This window comes from Pristis pectinata, chromosome 19, assembly GCF_009764475.1.
Source record: "Pristis pectinata isolate sPriPec2 chromosome 19, sPriPec2.1.pri, whole genome shotgun sequence".
Lineage (NCBI taxonomy): Eukaryota > Metazoa > Chordata > Chondrichthyes > Rhinopristiformes > Pristidae > Pristis > Pristis pectinata.
This window is the reverse complement of record NC_067423.1, coordinates 36,547,778-36,564,527: the sequence shown is the minus strand read 5'-3', so window position 1 is coordinate 36,564,527 and position 16,750 is coordinate 36,547,778. Positions and strand designations below refer to the sequence as shown.

General features: G+C 39.2%; 1 protein-coding gene across 3 annotated transcripts in view; it reads right to left on the bottom strand.

Moving 5' to 3' along the window:
- Nucleotides 1-16,750, bottom strand: part of aebp2 (AE binding protein 2) — an 83,240-nt gene that overhangs the window by 27,085 nt on the left and 39,405 nt on the right. For all 3 annotated transcript variants that reach the window (XR_007957817.1, XM_052033803.1, XM_052033804.1), the window contains exons 4-5: nucleotides 16,062-16,248; nucleotides 9,862-9,986 (exon numbers count right to left, since the gene is read on the bottom strand). Coding sequence is in view for 2 of the 3 variants with exons in the window: in XM_052033803.1 (XP_051889763.1) it covers nucleotides 9,862-9,986; nucleotides 16,062-16,248 (312 nt within the window). In the remaining variant the exon portion in view is untranslated. The remainder of the gene's footprint in view (nucleotides 1-9,861; nucleotides 9,987-16,061; nucleotides 16,249-16,750) is intronic.

Genomic DNA, 16,750 nt, shown 5'->3' with positions numbered 1-16,750 from the left:
ACATCAGACAGGAGCATTCTGCACTACCAATACACCCTTCCAAATACATCCAGCATCAGTTTTATCTGCAAAGTCAAAATAAAAATGAGGCTCTCCTCTTTGGTTTCCTGCTGAACAATAGCTTGGGGTTTTATGTTACGAAAGAAATCCACGGACAAATATGGAGAAAGATCACAACATGCCTCTCGAGACGACAAGTAGCTTTTTCAGAGCTAAACTGCCTGATGGTCTTTATATCCTCACATTTCTGCATCCACATATCCGAGCCCGGATTCTGAGCTATTCTTGCTACTTTCCCCGAACCACCTTTTAAGTTCTTGTCAGAATGGAAACACAACAGAACTACAGTTGACTTTCTTGACATAAAAAGGCCAAGGTCCTAATTCAAGAGTATTTCTAATCTAAATCAGATATCCTTTGACTTGTAGGCAGATTATGAAATGGACGTGAACTATTCAACAACACCTTCCTTTACACATTTATCTTCTGAGTTCAAAGATGAGCATGATATTGTTGACCGATTAGGTTTCCATGAACAAGTGGCCACTATGGGCAAGTTTGCACTTTGAACTGAAGTACACTGAGCACGGTTGGGTTGTACAATTACTTGCAGCCATGCTGCTACTGCAAGGTATACACTGCATACACCTCAGCCATTCTTATAGGCAGTACCTCTACTTTATAGAACCAGAGTCATACAGCATGAAAAGAGGCCCTTCAGCCACTGAGCCCATACTGACCATCAAGCAGCCATTTACACCAATGTGACACTAATTCATTTTATTCACTGACATTCCCATTATCCTCCCAGATTCTATCACTCACCAACACAGTAGGGGCAATTTACAATGGCCAATTAACCAATCAACCCACACATCATTGGGAAGTGGGAAGAAACCAGAGCACCGGAGGAAATCGATGTGGTCACAGAGTACATACAAAATTTACAGAGACAGCATAGGTGGTCAGGATTGAACCTGGATTGCTGGAACTGTGTAGCAGCAGCACCATAAGCTGTGCCACTGTGCTGCCCTCTTGATGGAATGGTGAGAATGACTCTCCCTACACCAGGGACAAACACAGAAGCATCAAGTATGAATTACGAAATTCTTAAAAAAAAAATTCCAGCTTCAACAAGCGTTTTCCCTGTTGCTCATTTGACATCTTGGGTGACATGGCCTGGCCACATCAGCACTGTGGATACTTGGAATGTCTTCTCACGCTGCAAACCTTCTGGTTTCTCTGTAAAAATGGTTCAAACATAGTATCAGCAAACTATCTAGATTTTGCGTAGATTTACCATACATGCTGGAAGCATGTCAAGAACAGATCATATGAAAGGTGGGTAGGAGAGAGAGGATGATGCATGACCAACTTACTTCTAGTATTTTGTTTACATTGGGCATACTCTGGAGACCTTCATGATTTGTTTGTTAACTGCTGCATCTGCAATCACACCTATTTGCATCTAACATGAAGGTCATAACTGCTTTGACAATTCAATCTTTGACTCTCTGGCATTTCATATTTATAAGGTAAACAACCAAGCCGTGCAGCATGTGCCAATTATTACAATGGAACACTCCAAATAATTATGTCTTTCCTGTTGCACAACTCATCTTGATGTGGTTTCAGAGATCCAAGTTATCACAAGCCAAACAAAAATGGTTCACACTTGCTGGGATGACAAGCTCGGAACAGTGGTCAAGAACAAGATCATAAACAGTTGGTTCCTGAGCTTGCCTTTGTTTCCCAACAACTTAATATCTTGTGGCAATCCCAATGTCACATCCAGATGTGGAATCTGTATGCATGGCAGAAAGATCATAATGAAAGAGAACAATGCCACCACACAGCACTGACTCCACTGTTGATTGGGAATGTTTCAGATGACTCACTGTAGAACATAACACAACCGAACATTCCATTGTTGAAATACTGAACTTCAGCCGTAAGTTTCCAAAGGCAACCACATTTTGCTACGATGCCTTCTTGGTCAACTGTAAAATGCTTTTGTCAGGTCAAAATTGTATAAAGATTAGAGTTTCATTCGTTTCTCTCCTCTGAAAGTGCATAAGCTTCAAACACATCTCTATGGTCCAGTATCCTTTCCTGAAGGCTTGTATGAATGGATGGACACATCCTTATATTCGTGGGGCAGAGATACACTGTACATTGATAGGAAGAGTTCAGCCAGCATCGGAGCCATGTAGACTTCTGCTGGTTTCGCATTTGCTTCAGTTGCTTTTCCTTTTGACACAAGGTCAATTGCATTCGCAGTTTCAATCAGCAGTGGAGGGTCAGCAAGAGAATGTTGATGATTACCTCTGGCAGAATATCAATTGCTTACTGACTAATAGCTGATTGGTTTAGTAATATCAGTCAATCAATATCTTTCATTTAACTCCCAAACCAAGAAGGGGGTTAAGGAGAATCTCAGAGAGGGAAAATAGTTGTAAAGACCACAAGGTTTGGCAAGAAAATTCCAGGGCTGTCCACTAATAGTAGAACAAATAAAGTTGGCAAGGAGCACAGAAGGCCACAATTAACCTGTCTGGGCAGGTATAGAGGTAGTGACTAGATTGGAAGGAATTTTAAAAACAAGGAGGCCATGATTAGATCAAGTATGGGTCACTTGGGGAAAGACCAGAGTAAAGAATGAAGTATCAGTCGATTGACACAGCTGCTCTAACAGCAATATTTTCTTGTAGAATTCTTCTTCCTCTTCAACAATTTTTTCCCCTTCTACCGAGTTTCAGCAACATCAGCAACTGCAATTGTTTCCCTTTATCCGCCACTTCTTCATTATGCGCTATTTTGTGCTGTGGGCATCAATAAAATGTTTCAAAAGCAATGATGATGCACAGAATCTAGCTCAATATCCAACTGGTAGTGGGCAATCCACATCTATCCCAAGGTTCAAACATTAAAAATGAAAGATTTTTTTTTGGGGGGGGGGGGGGGCGAAATTGAACAAATGCTCACTGTAAATTCACCCAATTTTTTAAGATTTTGCATTCACAATACACTTATTTCATGCCTTAACAAAAAGTCTATATACCGGTTAATCACAGCACTTGAAATGACAGCTTGGATACAGCAGCGATCCTTTCATATAAAGGTTGTTCCAAATCATGCAGTTCACAATTTGAATAAAATGAGGTACCTGTGGCACCCAGGGCACTTAATATTAAAGTGATGTTGGGTGAAGCAGTATGTCAGATATCCATCTCAATAATTGCAAATTTGTTCCAATGCCCCTCCAATCTCTTAACCACAGCAGTGACATTTTCCATTTTCTGCACCTGTTTCCCCAAAAGCAAACCTGTTTCCCAAAAGCAAGACTGACAATTTAATGCCATTTTGTACTGAGTCAGTCAGAAAGGAATGGGAAAAGCAACAGATGGCAACCAACCCCTTTGGAAAATAAGTCTAAAACTTCATTACAAGTTGTGATGTGGAATTAGATTAAAGAGAGGGGTGTTATTACAAGCTTTACAAAAAACCAAAACAAGACACTTCCTTCCATTAAACCATTCACCCGTACAACACACAAATTAAGCATTATTGGATTCCTGGCTCTTATCCACAATGTTGATTAATCCACAAAGCGGGCAGCATCATTCACACCTGTTACAACTGGTGAATGTCCCTTTAAGATAGAGCATAGTGGTGTGTGTGTGGGCGTGGTTACGACAACATAAGATAAAGGACGTAAAGACGTTTTTTGAAGGAGTCAGTCGGGGGGGGGGGGGGGGGGGGGGGGAAAGAGGGATACCAGCCTACTAGTCTCCATCGATGGATGGAAGACAGTAACTGTGTCTGTCATTACAATCCACATATGGATTTTTGGAGTAATCCAGTGGAGTCCACTTTGTCGTTAACCTGTAGAGGGAAACAGGTATTTGTGTGGACGGCCACTTCTCGGATGCCTTTCGGGGTGGCAGATGCTACGGAACAAAGCAGTGGAGTTCACTTTGTTGTTGACCTGTAGAAGGAAACAGGTATTTGTGTGGACGGCCACGTTTGAGTAGACACTGAGGTGTAGCGTGGGTTCCAGAGTGGAACATTTGGATTTCGTAATTACTCTCTATTTTCTCTCTACATCTATGTTTTGTCTTCAGTCAACGGTGGTTGTTGAAGAAGCCTTTGATCACATTTCACCTTATGGCTTGCTGAACTGAACTTTGAGAATCATTCCTAGACTTGGAGTTTGGGAATTTGCCACACACACACTACGAGTTTAGGTTCTGGGGTTGATGTTTAAGATTTAACATTTTTACTTTTATTTTTCTTATCATAAGTAGTTATTAATAAAATAGTTTTTAACACTTATACTTGACTTGGTGTGTTTCTTTTGTTGCTGGTTCGTAACAACACCACCACTAGATGGCACCCAATAATTTTCTCAGACAAAAGTGAATTGAAGTTCAAAAGAATGACTCATTTTTCAAATTGTAAAGGAAAGCTTTTGGAGCTGCAAAATGGCCCCGAACTGAGGAATGATGATCTTGAAACACGTGTCATGAAATGAGGGCACGACATGTTACTCACACACTTTGCAGAAATGCTGCATCATGCAGCAAATTTAACAAAGTGAAGGAGAAAAATGCAACAACTTGCAAGTATTCTGTACTCTGAATTCTTGTCTCAAGAGCTCTTGTTAGCAAATTTCTGCTCTTAACAGAAGACCTGTTTTATTCCATTTTGTTATTCTCGGATTAATTTAAGATGTACTAATTGAAATATCTTCAAAAATCCGAACCTCATGCACAAATGTGTTAGAAATGTGTGATGATCCTGCTTCAGAGAACGTGCAATCTCAAGTACAGAATACAGTTACCTGGTGTTGTTCAGAGATTACCAAAAATTAAGACACTGCATTGGAGCATTACTTTAGCAAGTGTTTATAGTTGGTTCACAGCTTGTAAACAACAAACTTTTGAGTTGGTCAGATTTAATTTGGAGTGCTACAACGATCAGTGCTTCAGCCTCATCCACCACTTTAATCAATGACTATATCCAGCATTTTATAGGCTTCCAAGAGAAGAGAAAGCAGGTCCAGTTAAGTCACTGGAATAGAAAGTGACAATGAAAATGTAGCAAATATACCATTATGATTTATTAAAGACAAATATTTTAATCAGATGTTAACAAAAAACTCAGTTTCCAAAACGAAGATGCATGATTGTGGAAAAGCATCTTAATATTCAACAGAACACAGACACTGTGTCAGTATTTAATTCATTAATATAAAACATTAGTAGTGTTTTTTTTTCCAGAAAGAAGTTATTATTAAATGAACTATGTCCCCAAAGTTCGAGGAAGAAATCTATTCTACATCAATGTCCAGGTAAGCACCTCAACAGTCAACTCCTAAGAAACTTGATAATTGAATTTTTTTTCCCTCTTTACTCCTCTTGTGAAGCAGACATTAAATCACTAATGAATCATCTCTTCATAATCATAATGACTCACTTGCTTCACTTCGCATAACACATTTTGCAAATGACTCCTTTTAAAGGTCAACCTGCAAATTTTAGTTTTGAGGATTGCAAGGACTTGGTTAGCTGAACAATACAAATGGCACCTTCAACTATATATGCATCTCAAGGACCAGACTGATTTCAAAACTTATCTCTGAGTACACAGCAATACAGCTGGAATCTTCTGACAAACTGAATTTAAAGCTGTGTGTGAACTAGTGCCTGGGACACAATATCAGCATTTAATTACGTGCAACCTCTAGTATAATGCATATAGTTCAATAAAACAAAGAAAATCAATTTTACCTGGTCTGACCTGTGACACCATAAAATCATAATTATTACAATAATGGAAGCAGTCATTTGGCCTGTTAAGTTTATACCAGCTTCAGCAGAGTGACATCACTCCCATTCCCGACCTTTCCGCCTCTCAAGGTCTTACTAGGTTCCCTTTTGACGCTATCTATTCTGTTTCCACCATTCCTCAAGGTAGTGAATTCCAGATCATAAACCACCCACAGAGCCAACCATGCTGCTGTTAACTAACCGGAAGTAAAATGAGCCATGAAATCATGTGTTTTGTTTAAAATACAGTTCCTTTCTTCAGCATTCAAGTACCTTCAAAATTACAGCATGGATTGCCACAAGATTTGGACGTGCTCAGAAGCTTTTGGGTAGTTGAGCAAAATGCCTAAATATTATGAAAGCTGCCAGGAGCAACTAGCGTTGCACTACCAATGTTCCAAATATTACTTGACATTTTCTGTAGCTGTAACCTAAAAGGTAGATTGACAATTTAATGTAATTTTGTAGTAACATGGGATGACACCAAAAACACTTAACGCTCAAGACTGGACAGGACTTCACTTACACTATAAACTGATTTGGCAAATGAACTGGGGTTTAGGTCAGGAAGAATTACAGGAGATGGGCAAGGTCTTAAATGAATACATCTGTATTTACCATGGAAACTTAGGAATTCAGCAAACAGAATGGTGATATCATGAAACATATTGATATTACAAGAGAGGTCTGGACAGTCCTGAGGCGCGTAAAGGTGGATAAATCCCCAGGGCATGACCAAGTGCATCCTAGGACACTGTGGGAAGCTAGGGAAGAAATTGTTACGGGCGCTGGCAGAGAATTTTGCATTTTCTAAGGCAAGGTACCAAGCAGACTGAAGGGTGGTTAATGCTGTGCCTTCATTTAATAAGGGCTGCAATGACAAGCCAGGGAACTACAAGTCAATGAGCCCAACATCGGTGGTGGGAAACTTACTGGAGGGACTTCTGAGGGTCAGGATCTATGTGCATTTGGAATGGCAAGGACTGATGACGGATAGTCAGCATGGCTTGTGTGGGGGAAATAAGATATCTTTATTTGCCACATGTACATTGAAACACACAGTGAAATGCATCTTTTGTGTACAGTGCTCTGTGGGCAGCTTCCGGTGACAAAATAGCATGCCCACAACTTCCTAACCCATACGTCTTTGGAATGTGGGAGGAAACTGGAGCACCCGGAGGAAACCTACGCAGACAAACGTACAAACTCCTTACAGACAGCGGCCAGAATTGAACCTGGGTCGCTAGCACTGTAATAGCGTTATGCTGACCTCTACACTACCATGCCTCACAGATATATTTTTTTTTGAAGAGGTGACCAAGATGATTGACAAGGGTGGGGCAGTATACATTGAAAACACAGACTTCAGTAAGAGCAACAAACAATCTGCTGGAAGAACTCAGCAGGTTGAGCAGCAACTGAGAGCGGAAAGGTAGGGAAGTCTAAAATTAGAGGACAAAAGTTTATAATGTTTAAAGATGTTTGGACAGGAAAATGGATAGGAAAGGTTTAGAAGGATATGGGAAAACATGGGCAAATGGGACTAGCTCAGCAAAGCAGCTTGGTCAGCAAGGACTAGATGGGCTGAAAAGGTCCGTTTCTGTACCGTACAACTCAATGATTGATTGACATTCTCATTGAAGAGCACATCTTCACATTGCCAGAGGCCAAGTAAACTGTCAGGTTTGCATTGTCTAAAACAGTTACACCTTTTGAGCTTGTCATTCCGCTATGAGAAGTGTGTGATGATCTATCCTCACAGATCACTGCCATCTCAAATACAGAATACATGAATTACAAGCTGCCACACAAGATGTAAGTATCAAAAATTAGGACATTGGATTGGTGCATTACTGTAGCAAGGATTTAAGGCTGGTTCACACCTAGTAAACAGCAAAATGAATTGATCACTTTCAGGTTGGTCAGATTTAATTAGAGTTCCACAAGAATTCGTGCTTTGACCTCACCCAACATTTTAATCAATGACTTGGATATAGGGGCTGTGTGTGGTATATCTAGCTTTGCAGACGACACAAAGCAAAGTAGGACTGCAGGCTTTGAAGACAAGAGAAAGAAGCTCCAGTTAAGTCACTGGAAAAGAAAGTGACAGTGATAAATGATGCAATGTAAATGCAGAATTTGAGAAACTAGTTAAACATAGGTATTCAACATTGATTTACCATGTGTTGTTAGCTAAATTAATAGCTGCAGCAACCACTTAAGATGACAAATAGAGAGTTTGCAAAATCAAGTTTTGCTGAGAAAACACAGCTGAAATACTGCGCAGTTTTCATTTCCTTGTTCTGGGAAAGATATGGTCATCTCAGAGCCAGAATGCAACAAAGCTTCACTGGGATGAAGGGTTGTCTGGGAGGAATAATTTAGTATAATGGGCCAATATCTTCCAAAAGAAACAAATTTCTTCAGGTGACTGACTGGCTAGATGTTGAGAGATTGAATTTTCCAAGTGGGAGGAAAACCAAATCAATTTCAGGATGAGAGGTCAACTATTTAGGTCCAAAGACAACTCTTCACACAGAAGATGCAAACCTGTGGAAGTCTCTATCCTAAAGGGACATTGCTGCTCCCACAAATATATTCAGAACCAAGACAAATGGGTACTTTAGATTATAAATTGAACTTGGTTGTATGAATGAATAAGAGGGCAAGTGCATTTGATGTGATCTTACAAAATGGTGCTGCAGGCTTGATGAGCCAGTTCATTCCCTCTGCAAATAACGTTAAGCAGGCACCTATGAACCTTCACAGGTGTGTGTAGTAGACAAGAGAAGCAAGAAACCCAAAGAGTAGATGAGGGTGTCATGAGCATCTTTCTCCAGAACCACTGCAACACAAGACAGACCCAGGATTGCTCAAAAGAATTCTGTTTTATGCTTCCTAGTCATTAATTTTATTCAGACAACTCTCACTCCATGTCTAATGGCAAATTTCCAAATTTTATGAATCAAGGTCCTCAGAGCAGTCAAAAATCAAATATTTTTGCTCTTACACAATTTTCAACATAAAAGATGAAGTCAACTATACTGCAGAGTTGGATGCAGTGTGACATCAAAAACATAAATTACTGTATACCAGTCAGCACAAGTTAAAGTCTTTGAACCAGCTGCATTGTGTATATGTAAAAATTCTCCCTTCTTTCTCCATTACCCTTATTTTGGCTTAGTCCCAAGTGTGCCAGCAGTTGTAATGCCTTGCCCTAGAAAACATTCATATGTAATCCAGCATAGGGAACATTGGAAGGCATTTTGAATCAAGGCCATCTTACTCCAGAAGTACTTCTTATACCAGAAATTTGCTTCATAGAAAGCACTGGGAATGATCAGGTCGGGCAATTGTCTTTTCATCAGAACAGAAAAAACTTTCCCAGTTCTTTCTCTTAGGATGCTGCCCGACCTGTTGAGTGGTTAAACCATATTCTTTTTCTCTATCTAACTTTGAGGTCGAATTCCATCCTTGCCTCATGTGCATTCCTCACAATGCAAATAACATGTAATGGACTTTTACCACTTGCCAATCCAGGGCTGCACTGGATAATTAATAACTCCAATTGCTACCTCACTGGACTGATTAACCCCAAAACAAATCAATTCTTTGGGTTATTAGTTAGTATTACACTCAGCACAGGTTAACATACAAAGCCAAATTCTTAAATGTGTGTGTAGTTCTGGAATATGAGAAGATACACAATTCATTCTATAATTTACAGGACATGACCTTCATAGCAACACAGTCAATTTCCCAGTTTGTAAATATCAGCATGCCACTGTGTCGGGAGAGGAAAATGGCCAGGACTAGCATGACGTTACTGATGTGGTGGTCTCATTCTGGTCAATGAACAGTATTGTCTCGATGACAAAGTCAAAATATTATCTAACCTTCTTTAATCGAGGCTATTTTTAGTTTTCGCTAAACTGACAGGAATGGAAGGACAAGTGATAGCAATAAATTATTTTTATTAGTGAACGAACCTCTTCATTGTTGGAAGAGCTATTGGCAAAACTTTACTCACTGTGCTATGGAACACAACACTATGCCCATTTCCATGACTTTCAATATGGGTCGACAGATTAAAGCAGATGGCACGATGTCTTATGGCATCCATTGTTTGAGCATCAAAAAAGTCATGTGGTCTTGCTGTAAAGACAAAACACAAAAAGGGGCAGGTCACCAATGGGCATACTGTCATTTTAAACAAGCATTCCAGTTAAAGTTGTGGTGAAATGCAGTACTGGAAATGTAAAGCGACAATTGACATTGGAAAACTGGTCAATATTAAAGAATTCTATCCTGAATTACAGATTAGTATCTTAGACAAGTCAAACAAGTGTATTACCATACTGAAGTCATTGCTTTGCACACCATCTGAAAGAGGATGAAATGGAGAGTGCAAAATTGGTACAATACTGCTTTTCAACACCAGTTACTGAGTACATCTGTATGCCATTTAGTTAAGTATTTATATGCCGTTTCTTCAATAACAGCAAGCCTCAAAATAATTCAATCTAAAAACTCATTTTACTGCAAAGTCACCTCAGCTCCAGAAGCCAAATGCAGCTACCTAAATCCATGAGTTTACAGCCAGCTTCTGACAAATACAAACATTTTACCTCAACCCAAACATACCTCATCATCTTACAACAACTCGTGTTACAAAGCCTGTAATTCATCTCTCTACCATCTGTTGCTGGTTTGTTTAGCCTGTTTCCCTTTTGAATTGTAACCATGTCACAAACTGAGGATGCAAGACCAAATGTTAAACACTCATTTGAAAAGTGTGGCTATTATGAACTGACAAATATATATTTCAGGATTTAATTTAATTTATAACCAAGTGAGCAGTAAATATGAAAATCTTAGCTACAGCACAGAAAAAACCCTTCAGCCCACTGAGTCTATGCCAACCATCAAGCAACCATTTACACTGATATTTTTGAGTCCAATCACATTCTTCAGATTCCACTCCTCACGAGGGGCAATTTACAGTGCCCATTTCACATACCAACCCATACATCTTTGGGATGTGGGAGACAATCTGGGCACAAGATACTCATGCAAGAAGAACATACAAACTGTACACAGACAGCACTGGAGGTCCAGATTAAAGCCAGGTCCCTGGAGCTGTGAGGCAGCAGCTCCACCTGCTGTGCCACTGTATCCAAATCTCTAGAAGAAAAGTAAATTCATACACGATGAATAGTTAAATCATGAGGCTTCTTTCTGATTCTAAACAAGTTCCAGAATACGAAAGGAATCTGGGTGGGGAGGAGAGAACTTGAGGGAAGGCAGATAATGAAGGTGGCAGGAAAAATTAAGTAAGGGGATGACAGAGGAAAGTGAAAAAGGACAACAATGAATCATGAAATAAAAAGATTAATTTCAAAGAGCTGCAAATGGAATCATCTAAAAGTTCAAAGAAAAATATTGCAAAAACTGCTTATCTGAGATTGATCTCAGTTGAGTCCAGAAGGCTACAGTGCGTTTTTGCAGAAGATGAGGTACCACTCCGTAATATTAGGTTATACTTCATTAGAACAGGTGAGGAGGCAATGGACAGAGTTTAGAGTGGGAGTGAGACAGAACTGAAGTGACAGGGGTCTGGAGGCTTGTGGGTTTAGTTGCAAACAGAAGGGAGCAGTTTCTGCAAAGTGCTTACCCAAGCTTGTTTGATCTCCCCAGTGCAGAGATGGATATATCACAAGCAATGACAACTGTAAACTATATTGAAAGTTCAAGCAAATCACTGACTGCTTCATCGGGATCTTGGATAGAGATAAGGAGGATGCGACAGGGCAGGGGTCCCAAAGGCTGATTGCTGCCACATTGCCTTACTCCTTCCTTTACATTCTATCCCTTAGTTAGTCTGTACTTCACTCCTGGGAAGATTAGAAGGGAATACATGGCGAGGAAAGTAGTTAAGGATGCTGTATCTTTGGAGAGGAATATCATTAAATAAAAGGGCACAGTAAATCCATTCCTGCAATCCTGAGACCGTTCAACCATTTTAAATGGGTTGCAACAATGACAGCATTAGCAGGCAGAACCAGAAAGAGGAGAGAAGGGAGATAAAAATTATGGGCCACAAATCTGAGAGTTATCCCACTCAAATTGTTGTTGAATGATGAAAATTATCTGCCCTGATTCACGATGGTGCTAAGCTGGGAAATCTGTAAAGCAACTTGATCCATTCAAGACAATCCATTTCAGAGTCTGTCTCACCCCACAGCAAATAAGAATCTAATTTTGTCATCCAATCCTTACTACACTAACACTAGTGGTCATACAATAGCTACTGCAAAATAAAAAAAAACAGAAAATAGTACTTTAAGTTTACTCATTCATGCCCTTTCATTAAAAAATTGTAGCAACACACAGGCTTATCAAAGATTTGCTTTTGAACTGATCTTTGTATACTGATGTTACTCAACCAACTTAACTCCCAAGTACAGGTGGGATTCAATACAAAATTGAAGAGAAACCAACTGGAAGCCAATTCACACGACTGCAGAGGGCACTACAGTAAAAATCAAGAACAGAACATCTGAATAACCTCCATGATATTACAATTGATATTCTTTACTTGAACCTTTCTATAATTTTAGTTTCAATTATGGTCAGTTGTTTTGCTGTATGTGAAAAGCAATGTATTATTTGTACTGTTATGACTTATGCTGGTCAGGCAAGAGGAATTTCCAAAACTAGAAACTACAACCAACTTATCACTAAAATACACATGGGCACAATCATTGGAATACATCAGTTAGTCAGGGTTTATTTGATAGAGTTCAGGCGATTTCATGTATTGCAAGCACACTGGTCAACTGTGTAAACTGTTGCCTTTTACACCATGGGCAGATATTTTTTAAAAACTTTTTTCCTATTCTTGATTAACTACATTGTAATAATTTTCCAGTTTGAAGATTCAGATAGGGTTCATTTGGTTACCATTCCATGTCTGCACTATCAAATAAAATGGAAAATTAAACTATTGCCAAGTTATTTCAGATTTGTGGACAGATCCCTGTCCTCACTGGCTGTTACTTTGAAGTTTCATGTCAGTGAACATCTGGTACCAAGTTCTAGTATATAATTGAAGCTGTTAATCCAAAACAAGTTTCAGCATACAAGGAGGAAAGGTGCTTTGTACAAAAGCTTTTACAGGCATGTAAAAAGGGAAAAAAACTGTTGACTCTTACAGACAGGCAAATTTCATATTGGGGCTAGGGAAATGGCCGATGAATTAAACAATTTTATTATACTTGAATTCACAAAAGACACAAGACCTGTTCTATATATCAGAGGAAAAAGTCTAGCAGTGGCAGAGAAGGAACTATTAGGTAAAAAATGTACTAGAGAAATCGGTGAGCTGATAAAATGCCAAAGAGCCAATGATGTAAGAAGTGGATGTTCTGCTTATCATATTCCAAAGTTCTATGGATTTTGGAATTGATCCCATGGATTAGGGGGTAGCAAATGTGACCCCACTAATCAAGGGGAAGGGGGGGGGGGTGAAAAAAGACAGACTTATGACTTGTTAGCCTCATGCCAGTGGTAGGGAGAAAGTTGGAATCTATGAAGGGTATAGCAAAACTCCTTAAAAAAAACAAAAAGCATTGAAGACAACATGGATTTATGAAAGGAAAATAGTGTTTGACTAACGTGCTGGAGTTCTTTGAAGATGTGTTCTTTGAAGGAATAAAAGGCCGTGGAATCAGTAGGTGCTGTATATTTGAATTTTTGGAATTCATTTAACAAGGTCACAGGTAGAGCTTGATCAATAGGAATAGAACATAGCAAATTGAGAAGTAACATACAGAAATTGATTGGGAATTAGTTATTGGACAAAAAACAAAACGGGAATGAGTGGATCCTTCTCAGGTTGGCAGGCTATGAACGGTAGGATATCATGGACATCGGCCCAAATTCTTCACAATCTGTACAAGCTGTTTGAGCAAGGGGACCAGATGTCATACTTCCAAGCTTGCTGATGATACTAAATTAGGCAGTAGTGAGAGAGTTATGGAGAAGGATACAGAGGCTTGAAGGTGATATGGACAAGCTAAGTGGGTGAGAACATGGCTGATCGTATATAGTGTGTAAAAATATTGCTATCTAAAAGCGGAGTCGTTATAAATTGCTGTGTGGTGGGGCAGTATTCATGCTCAAAATCGACACTAGTGCATTTATACACAAGTTGAAAAGCAACACAGGAGGTGCAGCAAGTGATTAAGAGGGCAATATATTCACTTTTATCACAGCAGGATCTGAATGCAGGAGTAAGGAACTCTTATTGCAATCAAATAAGGCACTAGTGAAACCACAGCTGGTGCTATTTTGTATAGTTTTAATCTCCTCAAAAAAAGGATCAACTTGCCAAAGGAGGATGGCAGGTTGTTTTGAGTACATTTGAGATCTCATCAAAATGCAATTTTTCTTCTATATAGGGTAGATGCAAGGAAGGATGTTTCCCATGGCTATGTCGATAACCAGAGATTCAGATTTAGGGAGAGAAGACTTGAAGGCCAACTTTCACTTACTTTAGCTGCTGGAATACCCATTATTGAGTGATCAAGGTTCCAGCTACAGAAAAATGACCATGGGTTGAAGTTTTTGCTCATAAATTAACATTTGGCAATAATGGATTTTTCTGAACTAGCTGGATTATAATGTTCCATTGTTTAAAAAAAAGTGCACTTCTCAAATGCACATAATTTAAGATACCCTCGTGCAAACTCTGGGGTGGTAACTATAACAAAACCAACAAGGCTTTCCACATCATTGCCAATCAACTTTAAATTTTCAGCAGTGTTCAGCTTAGTTTTATAGAATCAAAGTAGATAGCCCATCATTCCTGCTTTGAAAGGGATATGCAATTAACCTCACACCCTGCTTTTTGTCCAGAACTCTGCAGATATTTCCTTTAATAGTTATCCACTTTCCGTTTGAAAATTACGGTTGAATCTGCTTCACTACCCCTTCAGGCAGTTCATTCACAATTCACTGTGTAAAAAATCCTCTGGTTATTTTTTTTTAAATTGCCTTAAACACTGCCAATGGAAATAGTTGCCAGCAATTACTCCATCAAAACCATTTTCATCATCTCTTTAAAAATTCCCCTTACTTAACCTCCACACTTCCAAGGAGAATTCCACATTTTCTCCTCTCTCCATTCAGCAGAAACTCTATCATTAGTACCATTCTTGTAAATTTCTTTTACATTTCCCAAGGCCTTGACATCCCTTAGGGCATATCACATTCAAGTTCCAAACTCCATTAAATATCTATCACATCAAGGCTAGCTTGATATTCTTTGTGCAGAGTTTTATGAACAGTTCATCAAAATTTGAATCACTTCCAATTAACAGATGTTCCTCTACTTCATTTGAGGAGGAAGGATTTTAAATCATCCAAGTCTGCTTCTTTTTCAAGTTGGTGAGAATAAGCTATCATTCGAATTGAGAACTACTTACATTTCCAATAACAAGGAACACACTATTTGGCTACATGCCCAATTCAAGTACAGCATTCCTACAGCAAACTACATTTGTCAGAGTCCTCAGACTGAGCAACACTACTTCTGCACCATTCCATAAGAAAACAAGTCACTTAATTCACAAGACTTTGAAACAATGCAGAACTGCGGCATGCGAGGTCACTTCAGAAGGCATTTAAATATTATCTATATAAAATGAGTCTTAAGTCACATGCAAGCCAGAGAAGGTAGTAGTAAATACCCTTTCAAGAAAGACACCCACAAACCAGTTTGGTTTTTAAACAGGAAGATTGGAATGAGCAGGGGAGACAAAACATCCAGCCAAGAATAGGTACGTATACATTTAATCTCTTTAGTTTCTATCTGCTCCGGACTGCACACAAGCATTCTCATCGCACATAAATATTTCCTATGCCAGCCACCTCACAAATCACTGGCAATATTATATCCAAAAAGCACTATGCTGACAGTGCCTAAACTTGCATCGTCCACAACACGTAACAACAAAGAACAAAAGACTTCCATCTTCAATTCAGGAAGAGGTTTACCCACACTACTTCCTTCAGCTACAACCACCTAATCAGTGAGGCATCAAATGCTGAATACAATAATGCAGCAACAAAGCACTGTAGTGTAAACCATGAATAATGTAAAGAGTTCGAGAAATCACCTCATGAACACCTGATACTGGTTGTGGACATGTTTAAAAAAAAACTTACGTAATGAGCGTCGTCGCTTATTTTTTAGCCTCCTTCGTTTATTCATTACTGCTTTAGAAGGGGACTCTTCCTTAACCTTCGGCTGACTAGTGACCTTTGCAGAGTTTTGTTGGCTGAAGTGAGTGGGGACATGACGAGCAAGGCCACCTTGAGATGCAAAGCTAGCAGTGCACCCACCAACAACACACTGGAAAAAAAACGAAAGTTCTTGTTATAGCAAAATGAAGTCACCACAAAGCCAGTTCAAAATTCTGAATGTTGAACAAATGAAACTGTTATGATTAGCTAGAGAATAATTGAAGTGTCGCGCTCCACTCAAAATCACTTCAGATCTTAAACAGTTCAGTTACATCAAATAGTTTATTAAGCACTTGTGAAAAATTTTGAAGATGCTGAAATGGCATCTGGATGCCAATTCATGTGCATGCAATTATCCACAAAATCAGTTTGTGCATAATAAGTGAAAAGCATGTTCCAAAACTGGCAAGGAAACTGGGTAATTTTTTTTTAAATTGAATGCCCTGGCCTTAATTAGCAAGTTGGAAACATTAACTCTGGAAGAATCCAACCCGGTAGGTATAAATTGAGATAAGGTATAGCTTTGCAGAACACTGAACATTTAATGCTTCTGCAGAACATACTCAAGGGAGAGGACAAAGATGTATTGGATTTGGAGGTGTACTGTTCAG